The sequence below is a fragment of the Parasteatoda tepidariorum genome, chromosome 7 (genome assembly GCF_043381705.1).
Source record: "Parasteatoda tepidariorum isolate YZ-2023 chromosome 7, CAS_Ptep_4.0, whole genome shotgun sequence".
In the NCBI taxonomy this organism is placed as follows: domain Eukaryota; kingdom Metazoa; phylum Arthropoda; class Arachnida; order Araneae; family Theridiidae; genus Parasteatoda; species Parasteatoda tepidariorum.
In genome coordinates, this window is record NC_092210.1 from 22,283,927 (window position 1) to 22,303,264 (window position 19,338).

Sequence of the window (19,338 nt, forward strand, 5' to 3'; positions counted from 1 at the left end):
TTCGTGCTCGTTACTCCAGCTGACCAGATATTAAAACTAAGTTGTCTAATATTACTGTTTAAAGCGATATTCTAGTACATACTCCAAAACTCATGTATCTAACGTTTTTGCTGATTAAATACTCGATTTCAAACACATTCGTCCTAAAGTAATCAACAAACGAATGCATAAGATAGTTAAAACAATACAATACATGCAATATTTCTTTCCTCGATTCAGTTAAGACCCACCGATTACATACGGTTTACGTGCTCGAAAAATCTGGAGAATCGAAAGTCCCGTGATCGATCGCTGAGCAGTACCAAGGGTACAGGAATCTGGAGAAAATTTCTTTCCCCTTCAAATATTTGTCAAAACCGTCGAAGTAACCTCACGAATGTTGCGATCTAACCGAGAGTTTCTGAGCTAAGTCGTGATTTCACCCTTGCGGTGTTCTTGTATCAAACGAAAGGCACCTACCTGACTTAAATCACCAAGGACAATGGCTGGCGTGCTTGTCCAGCCCAAATGTCATAAGAAACAACAACATTTAGTTCATACAACATAAGTATCTGTAGAATTCAAAATTAGCACTATTGTTTCCCCCTCTTGAAGTGTCCCCCAAAATGAAAAAAATCATTTCTGTTTCCGTTTCGTGCGTTTCTTTTCACTCATAATAAAAGGAAACCATTAATCATCTTCTAAATATGGCTTTCCAAACATATGAATACAAAGGCCCTTCCTTATTACTTGTTTTTGATCACTTTTTTTTTCCTTTACACCTGGCTTTAACCAGCTGATTCCAGTTCAGTATCAATAAATAATTGTCACCTCACCTCCTTCTAGGGAAATGATTTATATTTATTCAAAATTAAAAAAGGAGGAAAATAATATACAACATTTTTTTTAAAAGAGAGAGAGAAATATTTCTTTGTAGATAATAGGGGTGGAGTCTTTATCGTGAGTAAAGAGCAGATTTCAAAAAAAAAAAAAATGAATAAATAAATAAAATAAAAAAAGAAGGGGAAAAAACGGATAAATTATTAAGTTATCATAAGCCGAAAAAAATTAAACAAATAGTTGATGGACTGACCTTTTTTTGCCTGAGATTAGGATATAAAGAGTTCGGTCAATTGAAAAAAGTTTTCAGTTCTTTAGTAACTTTGTCTCAGTTGGATAAAAAAAAATTTAAGTTTTTAAAAGCTTTTTGTGAGGATGTTTACTAAGTTGCTTATTTTTGCTGCGTCTATTGGAGGTGAGAATATATTTAAAATTTTATCTCATTATAATGTTATGTTATTGTGTTATTATTATTTTATAGAACCATTCAAGAATTATTGTATTAATTTTCTCTTTTTTGAAAAAGCTATTGATTTTATCGCATTGTAATTTTCTTTAAAATTTCCACCAGTAGAATTTTATATAAAAAATAAAACTACGTATAAATTTATAATATATTAATGCAGTTTCAAAAAAATAATAAATAGAATAACAATAAATAAATAGTTAAAATGTAGGCTTAAAAAAATAGCTCTGCAAATGCTTGACAGATTGATTTATTAAAACTTTGAATTTTAAATAAGGTGTAAATAAGTTTAGTTATACAAAACAAAAATAACACAAAATATTCAAATATTTAAAAAAAAAATTAACCAATTAATTCTTGATTTTAAAATATTTTAAATGCATTTCATCGCATTAATATTTCTTTAAAAATATAATGAATTTAGGAATTTATTGTATTATTAATTGCTTGAAACTACTATAAATTAATTATACAACATCTAAATTTTTGAACCATTTGTAATGTTTTTAAGGATAAATTTCCTTATTTATGACAACATTTCATATTACATTAAAATATTTTTAAAAAAACTGATAATTTTTTTTTTTTAATAAAAAAAAAATTTATGAATTGGAAACAAAAAGTATAAAATATGTTTTTAGAATTTGTAAGTTTTTCTCACTTCATTTTAGCTTTTTTTCTAAAAAGACATTTTAAAGAATATTTATTTCCAAGTGATAAATGATGTCCGTCTGTAAAAGAATTTAATGTTTCGAATTTAACTGTGACATTATAGGTTTTGCTTCTGAAAACTAGGTCGTACTATTTAAAAATTTCAAAACTCTTGCTTTAACCTCTTAAATGGCTTTTTGAATAAACAGTCATAAAAGTGCCAATTTTTTATTCAAGAAGGTTATATAAAACTAGGTTATATAAAACTAGGTTATATAAAACTAGGTTTTTATTGGAGACTTAACGATTTTGACTTAGAGATGCAGCAGATTCTCCTCACAGCACATATGGATGATCCACCAACTAGGATTCACCCATCAAAACTTATTTCCGTTCCCTACGGTAGATCACTCCCAACAAACAGCGGCCTTGAAATTTTTACTGATGGATCAAGGATGGAGGTTGCCGACTCCGCTACTGATACCACAGAATATAGAACTGGCTTCGGCATTGTTACTAAAATGCACGGTACTTTAATCGAGGCAACCTCCACCAGGATCTCAAACAATAGTAGTGTTTACATGGCAGAATTGGTGGCAATTAATAATGCTTTTCTCTGGCTCTCTAAAAAAGAATATCCAGACGCCACTATCTATACTGATTCGCTTTCCTCGTTGCAAGCCTTACAAAACCCAGTATCAAGCTCAAAAATTGTTGAAAACACTAAACAATTATGGCGATCCAATATACTCTGCAATTGGGTTAAAGCTCATATAGGTACTCAAGGCAACGAGGAGGCGGATCGAGCAGCTAAGAAAGCCACCGATCTCTGCCGGGTTGCCCTTGAGGTCCCAAGCTCCATCGCCCAAATTAAAACTCAGGTTAAATTATATAGCATGAAGCGCTGGGGGCTGGAATGGCGGAGTTCCGAGAAAGGGAGACAGACATTCAAATTTTTTAAAGACCCGAAATTAAATAGACTACAAGCAAACTTCTATCTCAATCAATTTTTAACAGGCCACGGAGTGTTTGGAGAACACCAATATAAATTATTCCACAAAACTCCAGAATGCAATTACTGTGGTGAATATCAATCTATTGATCACTTGTTAATAAATTGTTCTCAATTCCAGACAATCCGGGGCAATAACTTTAATAATATTGGCCAACATCAATGCTATGCTAACCTGACTTGTAGAAATATCATAAAAAAGATTATTAAACAAACTTTAGAGGATGTATTGGGGGACGGTCTTTAATGTCTCGGAACTTGTTCCTTCCAGCTTGGGTGTCTCATTTTTTTACTATGTCTTTTATAAACTATTCTTCTTTTACTGCTCCAATTTTATTGTTATTTACTTTTGTACTATTTAATTGGTTTTAATAGTAATGCTTTTAATTGTTTTACAATATTGTTCTCTTGTAATTTTTGCACGTTTATCTTTTAAATTGCTCTTATAAATTATTCTTTTAATTGACACTTTTAATATATTGCTGTTTTAATGTTTAGCACCTTACATGATTTTAGCTGTTCTACGCCCGCCATGTTCATGGGCTGTTGCCATGTCTGATGTGTATTTTATGTAATTTATGTTTCTACTGTTCTCTGGATATTTTTTTTTTGATTTTAATAAACATTTACCCGTATGCCCTAAATAAGGGCGGGTCGGGGTAAATTCTTCCATATAAAACTAGGTTTGTACATACATGTCTTCATCCCTAATTGTTGGGTGAATCGCAAACCTACTTGTTTGATGACTGTGATGACATCTAGCTAAAAATAAACAGCTAAACACATTACAAATAGTTGAATACTGCCATCTGGTGTACAGAATAAAAAATAAACATGGTGCCGATAATGTGATCATGTCAGATTCTACAGTTTAAGTCAAAAGTTCTTCAATTTTATATTTTTTTAATTCCTATTTTTCTTTACTTCGTTTGAGGGTTTTTTTAAACTGAAGAAATTGTTTAGCTCTTAGCCCAAAGACAAATCGGTAATTGAAAAAGAATCTGGAGTAGATAAACATTTGTATTACTTAATTTGCTGAGGATCAAAAAATGTTCTATGTAATAGACAGAGTATTCCTTAATAATTGCCCTTACAATCTTATAACTCACAATCTTATAACTCACAATCTTATATCTTGCAATTTATGAAAGCATTATAAAAATCGAAAGGTATTCTGGGGAAGAGGGAGAGAAAAAAAACATCAAAACAGGTTTGAATGCCAAAGACGAGTTGAAGGATTATTATTAAAAACACTTTCAAGTTTTATCAGGCAATCAAACTAGTTTTTATGCCTTTCAACTACAACGCGAGTGATTCGACTGATTTCTCGATTTGTTATTCATTCTCTCTGCGGTCACTAATGTTTTTTTTTCCAATGCCCATCTGGATAATGACCCAGGTCATACAGGCTCGTGAAGGGCAGATTTGTTGGCCACTCTTTCAGAGGCACCGTATTAGGTGGGTCAACCTTGCTCCCACAGTAAGGACAGATAGTATAGATAAGGAAGGAGCATCCATGCCTTGCCCAGGATTCGAAGCCAAAACCTTTCTGATGCAAGGGCAGCTCCCTAACCCCTACACACGCCGGGCGGCTATGCAGTCACTAATGTGAATTCTTTGTTTGCTTCATTTTTGAAAAAGATTCCAAAAATGTATATAAAATGAAACCCACAAAATACATGCAAAAAAATGTGATTAGAGTTTTTATATTTTCCTAGATCTAAGATTCATTTTCAACTTGATTAAATCACTAAACTCTTTAAACATTAAGATGAGCACTAAATTTCAATCAATAATTGGTTTAATTTTGTTTATTGTTCAACAATTCATTTATTCATTCAAATAGTCATAAATTTAATATATTTTGCAGTTATACTAGCAGCTGATAACAACGATGTTCTGAATTGTATACAAAGAAAGTATGATGATGATGTAAGTATTTTGAGCAATCTAACTGTGAATACCCTATTATTTTAATAATAATCCATATCTATTTCTTTAAAACTGTTACCCAATTTAATCTAAATTCACTAAGAAAATATCGTCCCCTTTTTTTTCTTTGTTTTAAATGTTTATTATACCATACTGAATTTCGAATTTTTTTTAATACATGCATTGTTTAATTTCTTGGTTTTTTACTTGTTCTGTTGTATTATACATCAAGCAGGAGTCCATAAACCCTCGACGCTAGGTCTTCACGACGTCTTACAAATCGTAACTATTAGTTCTCAATATTTCATTAAAATTTTAATCTGATTTTTTTTTCAGTTTCCGGTAACTTTTGAGGAAAATTTAACTTGATGCTGAGAAATTTTTAATTTTTTATAGACCCCTAATAATAAGTATAAAAAAAATCTTTCCAATATTCTTTGAAGCATTGAAAAATATTTTTTTTTAAATTAAATTATATAATAAATTCAATTAATTTTCTTCGAAAAGGTGAAATATTAAGTTTTTTTTAGCTCCTTTTTAACATGAGGTTAGACTTTATTTCGTTTTTTTCCATCGAATTTGAATTTTTAGTGACAAAGCTTACATTTGGATTTTTTACTTCAATTTTTCTTAAAAAAACTTGTAAAATACATTCGTATTTTCTTTCTTAGTTTCATCAAAGCTTAATAAATAAAAAACATGTAATTTTAATTTTTCAAAATTTCTTAAAAAATTTAAATATTAAATAATAACATTAATTGAATAATGACATTAATTAAATAATAACATTAATAAAATAATAACATTAATAAAATAGTAACATTAATTAAATAATAACATAATAATTAACACTAATAATAACATAATTAATATTAACAAAAAAAATATATCTGAAATCAAATAATAACATGCATAGTTTTTTTTTAAAAGAATAACGCAAAAAAGTTTAAATTTGAAACCTGATGTTTTCAGTTGTATAAAAATTCGAAATATTAATTTATAACTATTTTAATTTGTTTTCTTTAGTATTAGCTAATGTTCAGTTTGAGTAAAAAACCATAATATTTAATCTTTGGGAAGAAAAAACTATTTGCATTATTTTTAAATTATTAAAAAATCTAAAAATTAAGCATTTTCTGTACTGAACAGCCGTAAAATTCTAACTGTTATTTATTTTTATCATTATAAATCCAGAATTTTACGAAATTGTTCAGAATTTTACAGTTTTACAAAGTTATTTTTCTAATTTTTTTTAATTTCATCATATTTAGAAATTCAGAAAGCCACTTTCAATTGTAATTGGTGTCAATATATTGATCCATTGTATTAAAAAATTTTTTCGTTTTCTTTAGCTGGGCAATTCTTTCACCAGTTGCTACGAATCATCTCAAAAAATGAGGCCAGATAGAATTACGACTGTAAGTTAAACAAAATTGAAATTCATGCGTTGAGTTCAGAATTATTTCAGTATAATTTATTATGATTTATTTTTCTGTTGTCATCTTTTTAATAGTGTTACACTGAAGTAATGCAAGATATTGGAGTCGTTGTGAGTAAAAAATGTTTTTCGTTTCTATATTATTCGTATCAAAATGCTCTAAGTATGTTATAAATCCTTATTTTTATTATGACAATTTATATTGATTAACATACAATTGTTTTCAGTGTTCACAAAAGAATCTCTCTCCCATTTTGCAAGGTTTTCGCTCACTGTTTAATTTTTTATTATTATTTTCAGTTAATTGTAATTATGCTGCATTTAATTATATTTTCATTTAAACAATGGCGAATAGGCATACCTCGTTAAGTTTAGAAAGTTAATAAACAGTGTCCGTTGAAGAAGTTTCGCTGTTGTAGTATGAACAAAACATAATATGAACCAACTATTTTTTTTCCCAGTTAAGATACGCGGAAATAATCAAGAGCATCATTTTCACATAGGAAATTAAAATATATAAAGTTTTTGTTACACAATTATTTGTTTTTATTATTAAAATATCCATTTTATTTTGATGCTCAGAAAATTTTCTTATAGTGACAAAAGTTACTTTTTGTGCTAAGTACGAGATTACAAGAAATAACTTAAATTAAAAAACTAAATATTTTTACTGCAAACAAATTTTGTTAGATGTTATGCTTCTGTTGGACTCAAATTTTTTTACCATTTAAAGATGAATCATCAAAAAAGACTGTTTCCAGCTCATGGATCTAATGATACACAAAATGGATCCATGGACTATTTTTTTATGCACAAGAAAAGCCTCGATACTCACCAGATCTGAATCGAATGGATTTTTTCTCCATTTTGTAAATAAGTTCTTATGCCGAGTCCCATAAAACTTTGCCATTTCAAAATATAGTAAGTAATGGGGGGAAAATATCAGCTGATGAATTGCGGTTCACACCTGAAAAATTTTTGGTACGTAAACAGCTTTGCAATAAAGCCAAATATTTACGGTTATTAGGTTTTTAATACATATAAGTTTGTAAATATATTTCAGGTATTTTCCTGTTTGTTTGTTTGCGTAAGTCCGGTTGAGGTATTTTCAAAAGCAATTAAATTAGATAACTATATTTTTTCTTATTATTTCTTATCCCCCTATGTTACTAATTGATAAAATGATTCCAATTCCAGATCGAGTGCAAATTATTGCAACGTCTATGTGTTTAAGTATAGGCTGAACATAAATAAGTTCAATTCCAGGTTACTGCCAGCAACGGTCAGATGACAGTAGACAGAACGAAGTTCGGAGAATATGGAAACAAAAACAGTGAGAAACCGATTGGAAAAGCCATGGAGGAATGTTTCAATAATCATAAAGCTGGTGATAACCTGTACAAAAAAGTAGGATTTTTTAAAATTATTTATATCTATCCAACATATATATATATATANGGAAAATCGAAAATTAAACTAAACAAACGTCATCACAAGGACAATTCCGGTTAACAAACAAAACTCAAAAGTATATCTTGTTTAATACCTTCACCACTTGGACTGAACCCCTGACCTTAGGATCTGAAGTATGTCTGCCTAACAAACTTTACAATCGATTTGACTGAGCCGAAATGAGGATTCTTTGTCATTATTACAGATTTGTAGTATTTCGCAATCCCTTTAACATCTGTTCGACATCCAACAGACGCTTTAAATTTTTTTTATAATTATTTGCATCGTAAGAATCATTTAAAACTATTTTCAGGTGAAAAGAGAGGAAGTCATAATTTCGAAAAGTGCCTGGTTATACTTACAGAACTTTATTTAAAAATTTGCAGTAAATGTGATGTGTTGGCATTAAGAATCTTTTAATATCTTTAGTTTAATTTATAAATATGAATAGTTAGTCATTGTTTTGGTGAGTGAAATTTCTTCTTCTTCCTTATCCCCCAAATCTTTTTCGATGCCAGTTCCATAAAGGTGAGTGAATTTGAACTTATCAAAGTTTCTTCTATCCCCTCCTTAGCCAGAGTGTCGGTGTTATCAGTGCCCAAAACCCCAACGTGAGAAGGGATCCACTGGAGGTGAACTTCCCGTAATCGTTAGAGGATTTTAAATTTGTGCAGGATTGAAGCTCCTGTTTTGTCTCTCACCTTCCTCCAAAGCGAACAGTACTGTATAGAACGGAGACTGTCAGATAGTATCCAGATATTATTGTGATCCTGTAGTGTTAGAAGAGAAGTGGAATTTCTAACTTATATTATTTATATCATAGTTTGAAACAGTTCCGAAAATATACCAAATTTCAAAAAAAAAAATTTAATTCATGCATGTGTAGTATGGTGATATTGAGATACTCTCATACGTTCCGGAGTTAGGTGAAAAACCTATTACTACAGTACCTAGATGAGGACCTATAATATTTCGGACCTTTACGGTAATAATTCACACATTTCCGCATTCACGCAAATTTATAGAAATATTAAGGAGTCCCTCTGTTTCCTGGGTTGGGTTCAGAATTACAAGGCTACGGTGTTGAACACTGATAGACGTGAACTCAAAATCGAGTCGATAGTTCAACATCGATTGTTGTATAAAACCAAAAAAAAAAAAGGAAAAAAAATTAGTTTGTAATCATTATATATCATTGATAACATTTACCGGTATAATAAACTGACAGGAGTGTGTGGACTGCCTGGTATTCTTTACACAGGCACTTTTTTTTTTTTTCAAATAAAGGAACTTAAGTCGGTATACCCAACACTGATTTATTATTATTATTTTAACTTTAAGAGCCGGTACCCGGTATTGTCTATTCCGGTTATTTATAACTAGTAAAACGGGTTAAGGATATTTTTTTTAAAAAAATTAAGTATAAATGTCAACTCAGGGATATTTTATAAAATAAAAGAAAGATATCGAAAAAAAAGTAATACATTGTTTCTTTCACCGCTATCATCCTGTTTCATGCCTTGCCTCAATAATATTGTGATATACAGCATCTAGGTAAGGTATATTATAATTCTCATATTTCATATTTAGTTTAAAAACTACAGGCATTGTATACAATACCGGCGTTTCCTATATTACCGGTAACGCTTATATGCTAACAGTGAACAATAATAACATCTTTATTTTACTTTTTCTTTTTTAGGCTGCCACAGCCAGTCAATGCGTGTTTAGTAAAGTGAAAAAGGTAAACCAGTGTTTTCAAATTTTGTTTTAAATAACTGCTCGTTTTAAAATGTATTATTTACTTTAATGTTTAGATTTGCAAGTATGCATTCTAATTTTAAGTTTTTATAAATTGTAATAGTAAGATTAATAATTTAAATTATAATAACAAGGTTTATAAACTACTGGGGTACACTGGGGTGCAAATTTTTTATTGCATTTATACAAATACTTGATCTTGCCTAATTCGGAATAAGGATTGCAAATCCGAAATTAATTTTGCTCCTAAAACTACGGATTTTTTAAATCACATTTTTAGTCCATTTTTTGTGGAAATGCACAAGTTTAAAACGTTATATATAACAATATATAACAAGGTGTTCCGCAAATGTTGCGACAAACTTCAAGGGTAGTTAGGTCACATCATCAGAATAAAAATTGAAAAGGAACCCATGCCCGGAAATGCCGTAATACGCGGCTTGGAGTACTTTCCTATTTTGGCCTATTCAGAAGCACACAAATAAAAAGTTTATAATGGAGAACGCACTTGGCGGCTTATGACGACATTTCCGGGGATTGGTTCTAATGCACTTTTATTCCTGATGATGTGCCCTAACTCTCCTAGAAGTTTGTCGTAACGTTTACGGGAATCCCTGTTATATACAACTTTATCTAATCTTTAATCTTGCACATATATAACATCTTTAAATTTGGACAAAATATCGAGTAAAAATTTAATTTTAAAGATAAAGCTAGCTTGCAGAGAAATACAGATTGCAAATTTGAAATCAGCAATGCAAAAGTATCTAAGATCTGTTAGAAAAAAAAGTTTCCCCCTTGCAATTCCTTATTAATTTTTTAATAGTTTTATTTATTTAAAGATTATTTTTTATTGATTTTTACTTTAGAATCAATTTACAGTAAAATTAAATTCTTTGAGATTTTTTGTTCATGTCAATTTAAATGCTTGTGAATAAAAATTGAAAATACATTAACAAACTGCTGTGAATAAACATAGCCATTGACTTATAGAGCAGTAAAATTTAAAAAATACATAATGTGGCAATATTACTATTAATTCAATTTTTTCCACCCTCAATAAAAAATTTATACTTTGATAAGTATCAAAGAACATTAATTAAAAATATTATTAATTTTAAAAACATAAATATTTGCAAAAGTGCTAAAATATGATTGTAACAAAAGGGGCTGATCCTTAAAAATACGAAATTATAATTTTATCTCTAACCAGCGATACAGCATCGCCGTACCTGGCACAGTTTGTCTAGCGAAATATTTTGTTATCAAAAATAAATAAAACTATTAAAATAAATAAATAAAGCTGATAAAACTATCTCGACTTTAATATTTGTTTTAAATTAAAGTTATGAGCAAACAAATAAGAAAACACAATTTTAAAATTCTTAACATCATTTTTCTTTTTTCTGTACCCTATCCAACCTTTCCTCTATATACCGACAGGGGAACATATACACAGAAGAGGCATTACATTATGACCACCCTCCATCTATGACAATTGACTCGGCCAGTCTTTCATGGTTTCTCGCCCAGGAACAATGTTTTCATGGGGCACATTAGGACCCATAATCCTCATATAGATCAATCCCTGACGTCTGTAAGCCACTTGAACATAGTTGCAAACCAGGTTCACCCATTTATGGCAACAGTTTTTCCTGCGGGGGATGGTGTTTACCAACAGGATAATGCACCATGTCATAAGAGTCGAATCGTCGAGGAACATTCCAGTGACTTTCAAGTCATGTCCTGCCCCCAAATTCACCTGACCTTAACCCAATAGAGCACTTGTGGTCCGACTTGTAAAACCAAATTCGTGCTGCCACGCTACCCCCTCGCAATGTGAGGGAATTGCAGGACCAGTTGGTGAGCGCTTGGTACCAGATACCTCAGACTACCTATCAGCACCTTGTGGAATCAGTGCCACGGAGGGTGCTAGCAGTTTTTAGGGCTAAAGTGATCCTACATGTTATTAGCAGGGTGGTCATAATGTAAATATATATATATACATAATTTTTCTATTTATTTATTATTATCATTATTATTGTTTTTTCTAAAATTTCCTACCAATTTTGAATCAGAAATACTAATAAAGCAAGAATTTTTAAAGCAAACATTAAATTTCTAGCTAAAATGTTTTACTTCCATTTGTATTCGGTTTTGATAATTAGTCATATACCGAGATACAAAAAGATTAATTAATTTAGATCTGTTAGGATACTTTCAATGTTTAACTATAAATGAATTCTGATATTAATTGCTGTTTGTATTTTTTCTTTTCAGATTTGTGACAGTGAGGTAAAAAAACTGTAACTTGTCACATATATTTGTCTGTATTTTAATTTACTTTTCAATAAAGTAAATAAACTTTGAAGGATGTATTATTCATTCTACCTAATAGAGTAACATTTAAAATGTTGTAACACAAGGGAAAATCGAAAATTAAACTAAACAAACGTCATCACAAGGACAATTCCGGTTAACAAACAAAACTCAAAAGTATATCTTGTTTAATACCTTCACCACTTGGACTGAACCCCTGACCTTAGGATCTGAAGTATGTCTGCCTAACAAACTTTACAATCGATTTGACTGAGCCGAAATGAGGATTCTTTGTCATTATTACAGATTTGTAGTATTTCGCAATCCCTTTAACATCTGTTCGACATCCAACAGACGCTTTAAATTTTTTTTATAATTATTTGCATCGTAAGAATCATTTAAAACTATTTTCAGGTGAAAAGAGAGGAAGTCATAATTTCGAAAAGTGCCTGGTTATACTTACAGAACTTTATTTAAAAATTTGCAGTAAATGTGATGTGTTGGCATTAAGAATCTTTTAATATCTTTAGTTTAATTTATAAATATGAATAGTTAGTCATTGTTTTGGTGAGTGAAATTTCTTCTTCTTCCTTATCCCCCAAATCTTTTTCGATGCCAGTTCCATAAAGGTGAGTGAATTTGAACTTATCAAAGTTTCTTCTATCCCCTCCTTAGCCAGAGTGTCGGTGTTATCAGTGCCCAAAACCCCAACGTGAGAAGGGATCCACTGGAGGTGAACTTCCCGTAATCGTTAGAGGATTTTAAATTTGTGCAGGATTGAAGCTCCTGTTTTGTCTCTCACCTTCCTCCAAAGCGAACAGTACTGTATAGAACGGAGACTGTCAGATAGTATCCAGATATTATTGTGATCCTGTAGTGTTAGAAGAGAAGTGGAATTTCTAACTTATATTATTTATATCATAGTTTGAAACAGTTCCGAAAATATACCAAATTTCAAAAAAAAAAATTTAATTCATGCATGTGTAGTATGGTGATATTGAGATACTCTCATACGTTCCGGAGTTAGGTGAAAAACCTATTACTACAGTACCTAGATGAGGACCTATATAGGTATAATTGGTTCTTACTACCACAGCAACTTATAATGGCAATACCATTACTATTTCATACCATATTTGTTCAAGCATTACAGGCGTCAATAATGGATAGACGATTCTTACGGCTTTCGAAATAAGTACTGATAATAGTAAGATTAACTAAATATACTAATATTGGTACTAGGTTACCTGTTATAGGTACTGAGGAAAAATGCTTCAGAGGAAATTGTTAATCATGGTAGTTTTGGACCATCTATTATGGTTGAAATAGAATTATAGGATAAACTTCTAAAAGCATTTTTTGCTTAATATCATAACATAAATACACCAGGAAAGGCAATAAAAAATAAACAAAATAAATAAGTAAATAAATAAATTAAATAAATAAATTTAAAAAAAATATTGATAAATTGTACAGATGTTTTATCTTAACTAATTGTGCTGATACAAGTGTCTGAGTTTTCTGCATGATTTAGTAGCGTAGATCAACTTTTTTTGCAACCTATATGATGAACAGGTCGCATTCATTTCATCGACAATCACTTCATCGACAGACCATTTCATCGACACCACTTCATCGGCAGACTATTTTATCGACTAGGTCATTTCGTCGACAGGGTCATTTCGTCGACAAGTCATTTCGTCTACAGGGTCATTTCATCGACAAGTCATTTCGTCAACAGGGTTATTTCGTCGGCAGGGTATTTTGTCGACAAGACATTTCGTCGACGGGGTCATTTCGTCGACAGGGTCATTTCTTCGACAGGGTCATTTCGCGACAGGTTAATTTCATCGACAAGGTCATTTCGTCGACAAGGTCATTTCGCTGACAGGGTCACTTCGTCGACAGATTCATTTCATCGACAGGGTCATTTCGTAGACAGGGTCATTTCGTCTACAGGGGTCATTTTGTCGACAATATGTAGAAAAGGTTATTTCGTAGGCAAAGTCATGGGTAATTTGGAAACTAATTTTATGATTTTTTCAATAGACGTTATGCCCCTTGCACTTCTTTGTAATCTTGTATATTTGTGATGGAATTTTTTAAACCTAGCCTGATGCAAAATCTTAATAGTATGTTGAAGTTGCCCAAAAAGAAGCATTTTATTTGAAAATTGCCTATTCACATCACGTTGCAAAAACGAAGCATTAATTGTATTTTACACATTTAAGTTGTATATTACACAATTTTTTTCTAGTTATATTTAGCACATTTATTTCTAAGATTAATTTTTAATGTACATTATTACAGTTCGCAAAAGCCATTGCAATAACCATTGAGAATCATTCTTGATGTAGGGAGTGAATGACGGGGGAAATTAGCAAGGAAAAAAAGACAATATATAATGAATCTGGGAGATAATAAAACCACGTGGTCGATAGGTAATTTTAATAACAAGGTCTTTTGTTAACAGGCCATTTCAGCTGCAAAAATCGTCTGTCGATAAAAAGAAAATTATACTTATATAATGTTCCCCCACAATGAGTAATACGCATTAATACAGTTTAAAATCTTGTTAAAAAAAAGAAAAGGAACAAATTTTTACAATGATAGCAATGGTGTGGCGATTACGAAGAATTTTATCCGAAAAACACAAATCCTTTAGATAGTTAGCTAGTAAAATTACTTTTTGTTTTATCAAAAATTTATATCCTGTGTTTAAACATTAATTTTTCTAGCTCAGTTGATTTTTTTTCATATGCTAGCAATCGTTAATTTTGTTACTATTGACATATTAACAAAATTTTCTCTCATTAAATTTCAATATTTATATATTTTCTCTTTAAGGAAATATCAATTTGGAAAAAACAAACTAAGTTGTATGAGTGGCTATTACGAAGGTTAGTGAGCAAGGGGCGGAACTTCCTAGTATTATAAAAATCTTGGGGGAAAAATGCATGTGGGGGAAAAATAAAATAAAAATCCAACTTGAAAAACATATTGGAAAATATTGTTGGTAAGAAATTTTGTTCTAATCTTCTTCCTGGTGTCCTTGTCAGCTATGCTGCTGAAGAGGGAAGTTTCTGACAATTCTTGTGAAATTTAAATTAAATATTATTTGAAACAAAAATCTTATTCTTGCATTTCCAGTTTATTTCATTTCTTATTTAATTAATTATTTATAACGTTTTAATGTTTAATTGTTTAATAAGTATTTTATCCTATGCGTTCCCCAAACATTTATAAGTTCTTTTACTTTATAAAATAAACTTCGAAAAAGAAAAACTCAAAATGACTCCACATCCTCGGTATGCGATGCAATCGAAATGATAGTGTAAAAAATGGTCCCAAATCAGAGGAGGGGAGGAAACCTGTTTAATTGGTCTTCATGATTTAAAACATTTGGAAAAAAAACGCAACTTATTACGATACAGCAAATAAATTGACTTTTGAGTTTATAATTGAGGAGAGTTATCCATATGCATCTGATTTTATTCTCAGTAATGTTTAATTAAAATACGTTTAGCAAACTTTTTTTTTACTCAAATATTAAAATGTTTTTCTTTTCGATTTGCCAGAAAATAATTTTTTTTTTAAATTAACAAAATTTGCAATGAAAGCATAGATTTTAAAAGCGAGCTCTAGGGAAAGTCTTTTAAAAAGTGTAATTGGAAATAGAAATGTTTTTAAACATCATGTTTGATAAGTACACTGAAAAAGAAATGTTAATTTTTGTCACCAAAACGAAAAAAGTGGAATTTTGAATGTTGATAGAAGTCTATTGTGAAATTTTGCCCTTGTGGTTTTTGCTATGCTTGAAAATTCGTATATTTTTTTCTCATTTTTAGTCAACTGAACAGACTTGATATTTTAAATGTATATAAATTTTTTATTTTCATTTTTTTCTACATTTTAGTTTTGAGTCTCCTGGCTTGTTCAGGTAGAAAATAATCAAAATTTTGATTACGATAAGTTCTGCTAATAGTGGTCAGAAAGCGTTTGAAAACTGTGTTTTTATCCTATACAGAAATTTAGTTAAAAATTTGAGCAATTAAACTAGTCAAAAATTGGTCAAACTTTAATTGCAAGACTTTTCTTTTCTTTTTTAGAGAGAAAGAGTTACTTATTCTTGCACTTGAATTCCAGGTTTGCTTTTTTGTTCATTTTCTTTTAAACAAAATGTGTCTAATTTAAATCCTGCAAATAAAAAGGAATTAATTTATCATTTACTTACTACTATTATTATTCTCATTAAATTATACTATTATTATTTAAATGTAATAATAATAGCATAATTTAATATTATTAGATTAGAATTAAATAATTAATACTATTATTAAATTCATTATTTATAGATAAAATATATTTTGTGAAGAGCAAGCACTAACACGCTTGCAACGTTACGCCCGTGTTTCTAAATATTTGTGGTCCTGTGAGTAGCAGTTTAAATATTGTAGAAGTCCACAACCGCTTCGGTAAATACCTAAACATCATGTTTGCGTTCCTATCTTTTTTTTTTAACGGCAGGCACTGAACTTTCGTTCTTCGCCTAGGAAGATGCCGGAGCTGTTACTCATTTAGCGTTACCCAGTGGGCACCTGTGAACCTAAGTCACGGAGGCGAGCAACATTACCCACGCCACACTACCACATACCCGTTTATAGGGTGGGCCACATTCACACATCACACAATAGAGAACACACACAGAGAGAAACATCCATGCCCTGAGAGGGATTCAAACCCGCAACCATTGGTTTCACAGTCAGGCAGAAAAAAAACTGACTGGCTGAAAAAAAACAGAAAATTTTTTTTTACTTGTGCAGATATAATTATTAGGTCTATGATTATTTTTATTTCTGTGAGAATTTGACTAAAGTCTATGTTTTTGTTAAAATGTATGCAAAAATTTTGAAAATTTTTACAGCAATAAATTTAGCTTTTTCCTCCTTGAAATAGTGTCTAAATTTTCATTGTAATATATTTTTATTACTATCAATTCAAAGAATATCTTATTTTATTAATTTGATTTGATATTAAAAATAATTTTATTGCTAACGTCACACTATATTAACTGTTGACCACGGTCTGGATATCATGCTTGGTAATGTTCGGAAGACAATCCTTACCTATCCTGAAAATAAGTGTCGAGCTATTACGATTTAGATATAGAAAAGTAGATTTTGATACATCAACCGTTCTCGATTAAACGCTTTTCAACTACCTATCATTTAATTTAAAAAACGAACTTCTTTCATTGCAATTGGCACAATACAGCAAATAAAGAATTTTACTTTAGCATAGAAATTAAATAATAGCATTTTTCTAATTAATAATAAAAATATTTAGATTGAATTTCTAAAATAGTTTCAGAATTACGCAAGACACTGTCAACAAAGTGACCCTGTCGACGAAATGACTCTGTCGACGAAATGACCCAGTCGACGAAATGACCCAGTCAACGAAATGATCCAGTCGACGAAATGACCCTGTCGATTAAGTGACCCTGTTGACTAAATGACCCTGTCGACTAAGTGATTCTGTCGACGAAATGACCCTGTCGACCAAATATCTTGTCGGCCAAATGGCCTGTCGACGAAACGGTCTGTCGATAAAGTGACCTAGTCGATGAAATCGTCTGTCGATAAAGTGGTGTTGATAAAATGGCCTGTAGATGAAGTGATTGTCAATGAAACGAACCAAACCCATGAAGGGGTGGTATTCAGCTAGTTGATTAATAAAGCAAAACAAAAACAAAGAGAACGAAAAATACGACAATATAGCACAAATGAAATTTCAATAATGGACATCCTACTGTTTCGGTTCTATAAAAAGGAACCTTCCTCGGTGTCTAAACCCCAAATGACTGTAGAGATGTAAAGAAGCAAACTAGTGCAAAGTGGTTTAACCAATATGGAGCATAGGTGGTGGCAAAACTGAAGCACTATTCACTAGTTTGTCTATTTACTTTTGAACTATATTTTGGTATTTAGACAGTGCGGAAGATTTTTGTTTATAAAACGTAAACTATATTATGGACATTTCTGTACTTTCACTTATTGTGCTCCATTTATTATTCAATACATAGTCTACATAGTTCAAAGTTTACCCTATCCTGTTTAACTATAGCTAATATTTGCTGACAACAGGTTATATTTAAATAGGTAATATTTGCTGTTGTTCTTATAGTATGTATCTTGAAGACTTTATTAATATATTATTTGATATCTATTAAATTAGACTGCACCAACAACTATTAGAATTAATACCAGTATTACAATTAATCAAAATTAATTTAGCATCATAGGCATCAAATATAACTTGGCGATTTTTTACGGTTTCCCTAAACGAACAAGTTTCATTTTCTATTTAATTTCTCATGGTCCGAAACGTAATGGCCCAATCAACTTTCCACGCCATCTAGCTAAACTGAATTTAGGACATTAAGACATTTTCGCAGGTATGCGGTATTTATTATTCCGTCTTTGAACAGCCGACCCAATTTTGGGTTTACGACCACAAATGTTCAAATCCTTAACCTTGTAATTTTGAAACAATCCAGAAGACAAGGTAACTCCTGTACCCCCAGTCAGTACCCCCAGAGGTATTGATTTGTTATGGGATCATGGAGGACTTTGCGACTCGACCGATTTAACGTGCTTCAGTCACCATTTACTACACGAGGAATCTTCGGCCAGAGGCGATCGAACCCACGAACTCTTGGACATGGGCCCAGTGCCCTACCAACCAGACTATCCCGGCCAATATACAAACTGACACCTTCATAATTCTTTTGCTAAAAATTATTGTACGCTCTCCGTTAAGAGTTGATTATTGACACAAGCATTAATCATTTTATTTTAATGTTGCCAATGATATTATTACTTGGATCAAAATTGAATAATTGTTATGAAATATATTCTCGCCTCATATTTCAGAAAACAATATTGCATAGAGGGGCCATTAGAAGAAATAGAGGACATAAATTTAATATAAAAATAAATAAGAACACTAAGACTATGGAAATGGAAAAGGAAGAATAGACCCCAAAATGACAGAAAACTAAATTTAAGAGAATGGAGATAAAGCGAAGAGAGATTTGTAGAGTTCTGTTTAGGCATTAATTTATTCAGAATTAGAAACAAAATTCCTAAATATAACTTCAAAATTCGTATACAAATGATAATACAACTGAGAAACATTATGTTTTCGAAATTGGGCAGTTACACTTCAAGAAGAAGATCAATGATATCTATACATGTGTCCTCTCGGATGCTTTGCGCATGCTCACGGAAAATTCAGTTTACACTTGAGCTCCGTGATCATGCGCAATAACATCGATGCCCACCCTACGTCACTTGCAGGAATCCCATTACTATCAATAGATAGAAACAACTTAGTAATTCTGAATACAGCCAGCTACCCCATCTGTTGATGAAATTTGTAACTAATTGGAGGAAATAAAAATTTCTTTCCAAAGCATAAGCAAAC

At 30.9% G+C, this 19,338-nt stretch overlaps 1 protein-coding gene across 1 annotated transcript; it reads left to right on the top strand.

The window, feature by feature from the left end:
- Positions 1-1,040: 1,040 nt before the first annotated feature.
- LOC107444959 (uncharacterized) lies at positions 1,041-11,902 on the top strand. The gene is made up of 7 exons (XM_016059248.3): positions 1,041-1,234; positions 4,819-4,880; positions 6,233-6,298; positions 6,394-6,429; positions 7,585-7,725; positions 9,473-9,514; positions 11,812-11,902. The coding sequence occupies exons 1-7, from the start codon at positions 1,195-1,197 to the stop codon at positions 11,839-11,841; spliced, it is 417 nt and encodes a 138-aa protein (XP_015914734.1). The 5' UTR covers positions 1,041-1,194; the 3' UTR covers positions 11,842-11,902.
- Positions 11,903-19,338: the final 7,436 nt, after the last annotated feature.